The following is a 5,476-nucleotide window of genomic DNA, read 5'->3' on the forward strand; positions in this document are numbered from 1 at the left end:
CTAGTAATTATTTACTTTGACTTTTGGTTGGCCTTGCTTTACGCTATGCATGGCTGGGAACGGGACCTTCTCCGCGCTCATTGTCAAAAACATTAATGCACTTAGCATGGAAATGATATATAAACAAAATTTGTCACAAATATATTCTGTAATTTGTATACCATCTTTCATTGAAACAAACATAAAATCTGGTTACTCCATAATTCCATCTACTAGGCTCCGTACAATTGCTAAATCTTTTTAAGTGGGCTGTGTTATATTTTATAATAAACCAGTGGGAGGCTCCTTTGCACAGGATGCCGGCTAGATTATGGGATCCACAACGACGCCTATTTCTGCCGTGAAGCAGTAATGTATAGGCATTACTGTGTTGCGGTATGAAGGGCGCCGTAACTAGTGAAATTACTGGGCAAATGAGACTTAACATCTTATGTCTCAAGGTGACGAGCGCAGTTGTAGTGCCGCTCAGAATTTTAGGGGTTTTTCAAGAATCCTGATCGGAACTGCATTGTAATGGGCAGGGCGTATCAATTACCATCAGCTGAACGTCCTGCTCGTCTCGTCCCTTATTTTAATTTAAAAAAAAAACCCCAGTGGGTCAGAGACCTCGGAAGAACCTGAAACTACTGAGTTTCAGGTTCTTCCGAGGTCTTCGGCATATATTTTATAATGGTTGGTACTGATAACTATTAATAAGTAAATATAAAAATCTATTTTCAGTAAAACTATTCGAATGTTTGAATAAATGAATTTGAAAATTTCATAAGTAAATCATGTTACACTTGAAATATGTCGTTTTTTCTCATGCATATTCTGAAGGCAGATTTCCTGAGAGAAGAACGAGCAAGCAACTCTTAGGTTGCTCTTTACAAAACAGATTAGGTATTACAAGATCTTATTTTTAATGTAATTTACAAATCATTTCAATTACAATATATGCAAAGTGATGCAACAAAAATACTTAAACGTCAAATACTAAATGCCTTACACGAGTGAGTAAAAAAATAATAATTAATAACACAAGAATAAAATCATCATTATATGAGCCTTTTATTAGCTATTATCAAAAAAAAAAAGTGTATTTTTAAAATAATATTTTTTTTGTACGCAATATATTCGTCCGTAATATGTAGGTACGTTATATCTACGCATCAGAAGATCATGAAGGATTATTATTTATATATATAATAATATGATATTACGATATATTTATATATATTATGATAAATTGTACTTATGATTTCTCTGGGTAAATAAATATTGATAATCATCTCCATTTTGCGTATTCGATTAAAAAGTATTATATATTATAGTATATTTTAATAAATAAAAATGAAAATCAAGCCTCAAATACTTACTATTTTAATTTATTACAAACATAAGGTAACCACAAATAAAAAAAAATGTAATAACAACAATTTAATATTTTTTATTTTTTATCTTATCGTGTAATCGCATATTTTAGCACGATGCCTAAAATAGGCGTACTTTTATCACTTTATGTGTCACTAAAAATTTTAATTCAAATTTTATATTGTACTAATATTTAAAGACACTATGCATAATAATTGTTAATACTAGAGCCTTGGTTAACAATATCTGCTCAGTTTGTAAGCCGCGTTGTCCCAGAGATATTACATCCAGACTTTACGAGCAAGTTGGCTTGGCTATTCAATCAAATTTTTATAACATTTATGTTCAATAAGATTTTATTTAATAATTCCCACTTTGAGACGTAAGATGTTAAGTTTCATTAGCCCAGTAATTTCCCTTTAAAATTAAAATATAACAGCACTTGCACATTACACACCCAGCCGGTACCCTGCAAAGAAAACTCCTAGTGATAGTAAGCAGAAGACGTAAGAAATTCCGCTACATCCAAATCAAGTTTCACCAATCGCACTGATTCGGCCCAGAGCATCGCTGAAGCCATATCATCGTACGCGTCAGACTTCGCTCGGGCAAGTTTGCAATTCTTAAACAGTTCTCCACTAACTTTTCCAGCTTCACTATCGAGAGCCACATGAATAGCCGTCTGTGCACCTTGCCAAGGAGTTTTGAAACAATTCTTAAAAATGTATGTAATGATAGAACCGGTAGCCCCCCAATACTGATTAAAAATATTTGTGCCCACCGCTCCAGGATCTACAGAGTTTATCACAACGTTTTTGCCTTTCAATTTCTTTGATAGCTCGTGAGCGAACAAAATTAAATACAACTTGCTGTTTCCATATAATTTGAACGTGTTGCAATACAGTCTAGAGTTTATATGATCTAAGTTCACGGTGCCAGCCATAAAATGAAGAACGGACGAAATATTTACAATCCTCCCTGGTTCCAATGGCGTGCCAGTTTTGATCATCAACGGCAGTAGCAGCAGAGTAAGCAAAAAATGTCCAAAATAATTCACTTGCATAAGGAGATTCAATCCATCCATTGTTAGACTCCTCCTGACTCGTGCTACAGCAATTCCCGCGTTGTTTATTAATAAGTCAAGGCGATCTTCACTATCGAGGATTTCCTTTGCAAAACATCTCACCGAGTCAAATGAAGCTAGATCCAACATCTTGAACACCACGTCATTGTTGCCGGTTTTGTCAACAATCGTCTTCCTGCCTTGAGTACCTTCGTCGATAAAAGGACATGCAACTATAACCCGTGCTCCACGACTTGCGAAATCTGTAGCAATGCATAATCCCATTCCACTGGTACCCCCAGTGACTATAGCCGTCCTTCCCGTTAAGTTTTTCTTTGATTTGCATACCGCGTTTGTGGCTTTCTGATAAAACCCAAAAATAACTACGCCTGCAATAATCACTAAAATCCAATATAACACGACGATCATTTTCATGTGTTTAGCGCTGTTGCTGCCACTTAAATGATGCGAAAAAATATATTTCAGTATTAATAATTATGTTATTGAACTTGAGAATGAATTCGTTCTTAAGGGGTACACACACCATCGAAAATAGTGCGACGGCAACTCGGACGCGGTCCGGTATCGGACGTAATTATTTTTATTACCAGGTTCGGTGGTTTTATGGCAGACCCGTTATTGCGATTCCGCACTGCACTGTGTGTAAACCGCACCGAATAAATATTAAATTTTATGTATGATAAATTGTACTATACGGATCCCGTATCACGATGCTGTTAAAAAAATTATCAGAAAGTTATACCTACGTATTAGAATGAAAAGCTGTTGGACTTATATCTATATATATAAAAATGAATTGCTGTTCGTTAGTCTCGCTAAGATTCGAGATCGGTTAGGATCGGAGAGAATTATTTAAAAGGTGAATAAATAGGAAAATGCTGCTAAATTAAATTAAAACAACAAATTTGTTTTTCGTTTGATGTGTCCATACTACCGTTTCTATGAGAGAATATTTTATTGACGCCCGGTTTGACAGTTCTGCTGTGAAACAATTTCATTACGACAGCAGGGTGCATGTTTTACGAAGTAATTTTTGATGTTATGATATATTATTGACAAATTCATATAAAAACATTATTTTATTTATTATATACAGAACAACGACTGTCGGTTCAGCTAGTATATTATAATATTACAACGTGTGAGCACTTCCGTCACCCATGGGATCATTGTAGAATAAAACAATTTAATACTCTCTGGTAATTTTATATTAATACTAAATATTTATTTATTATTATCATCATGATTTCAGTTGGAAGAAGTCGACTGCTGGACAAAGGCCTACCCCAAAGATCGCCAAGACGATCAGTCCTGCGTTGCCCTCATCAAACCTATTCCGGCGATCTTAACCAGATCGTCGGTCCATCTTGTGGGGGGCCTATCTGTTGATAGGCCCCCCACAAGATGGACCGAGTATATCGGACGTAGTGTTCTACGTGTTCGGGTACGTGTTATGTGTGTGGTGTCGCACCAGAATAGCACCACCCGATATCCTCCCGTGGTTGTCGTAAGAGGCGACTAAGCGATTCGCCAACCTGCCTGCCAAGCGTGGCAATTATGGCAGAAAATACCCCAAAATGAAGAGACGCTAAACATTCTTTCGCTTTCTTTTAAATATAAGGCCGAAGGCCGATCGTTCTTACTTCACTTCATTTTTCAATCAATTATATCTATCTCTTTTGTTTTCTGATACGCATCATTTTAATCTATTAAAATTATATTTTTAATCTTCATCTTTACCGCCAACCTTATAACAATGAGCTCTTATGTACAGATAAGAACTCCTTGTTACATTATGTAGATATTTGGGTATATGCCCGAGAAACTTTAAATCTATAAATATGCATAGAAATAATTGCCGGAAATAGATAAGTACCTAGGTACTTCTAGAGGAATAGGAATTCTAGGAAATCCTATATATATAGTTAACATTAAATTCATAAAATCTTGAAGCAAAAATTAAGTTACTTACGACGTTTTTTACATTTGTTTCAGTATTAAACCTACATAAATATGATAATATTCATGGGCATTTAACAAACCAGTGTATCATTTTAATGTATTACATATTTTCAAAGAATATCTAAAACTACTACTACTAAACAAAAACATCTAACATCTATAAAACCTACTACCGACTTAAATATTTACAGCGTATACATTTTGCGGTGTAGTGGTTGGGCGATGTGCTTACCGCAGTTGTCGATGCTCCAGCTGCTCCAAGTTCGATCGTGTATTAACACTTTAATACATATGCGACGTAGCTATGCAGACAAGTCAGACTAATATGCACAAATTTATGGTATTAATTCAATCAAAAAAATTTACCTACCGAAGTAGTGACAAACAATGATATTTAAAAGTATAGATTGGTTACGTAGACAACATTCGGTGTTTGAAAATGATACATTAACGCACACATGAATAATTTAACATTGCAATAGCACACTACATTACGATTACACGTCAAAGAAGGATAGTAAATGCAATTATCGCAAGCGAAAAAGAGATAGCTCTAATATGCCAATTGCTTCGTATTTGTATAGAAATAACACAGTTAATTCATCAGATATGCATTTTTACCGTACACCGTGATTTATGCCTAGATAGATAATGTGTCATTGATTTTATAAAAAAATAATTTTATATTGATTATAATATAAAGCCACATTGATGATATCAATTATTTAAACATAAAATAATAAAAAACATACAGACACCAAAACTAAACCGAAAGATATCTACAATACGGGTCCCATTTTTACAATTTTACTAACGACGGCTCCCAAAAAGTTTTAAGATTACAATTATTATTACTTGTATCTTATATTATTTATGAATGTCTTTTTGGTTAGGGTTTATTACAATAATGTAATGGGAGAAGAAGAAAATGATCCATTGATTCTTCTGCAGTTAGCAATGGATATACTGAAAGGGACAGTGTTACTGAAAAAACTCCAACGTAAAAAAATAGCACTCACTGTCTACAATCGCTACCTACCTTAAAACTTGTTTTAATAGTTTGATAGTTCAGCTACC

At 34.4% G+C, this 5,476-nt stretch overlaps 1 protein-coding gene across 1 annotated transcript; it reads right to left on the minus strand.

Moving 5' to 3' along the window:
* Positions 1-1,346: 1,346 nt before the first annotated feature.
* LOC126969726 (retinol dehydrogenase 11-like) lies at positions 1,347-2,863 on the minus strand. The gene has a single exon (XM_050815286.1). It carries the CDS (start codon positions 2,849-2,851, stop codon positions 1,838-1,840), a length of 1,014 nt encoding a protein of 337 aa, XP_050671243.1. The 5' UTR covers positions 2,852-2,863; the 3' UTR covers positions 1,347-1,837.
* Positions 2,864-5,476: the final 2,613 nt, after the last annotated feature.

Source organism: Leptidea sinapis, chromosome 1 (assembly GCF_905404315.1).
Source record: "Leptidea sinapis chromosome 1, ilLepSina1.1, whole genome shotgun sequence".
NCBI lineage: Eukaryota > Metazoa > Arthropoda > Insecta > Lepidoptera > Pieridae > Leptidea > Leptidea sinapis.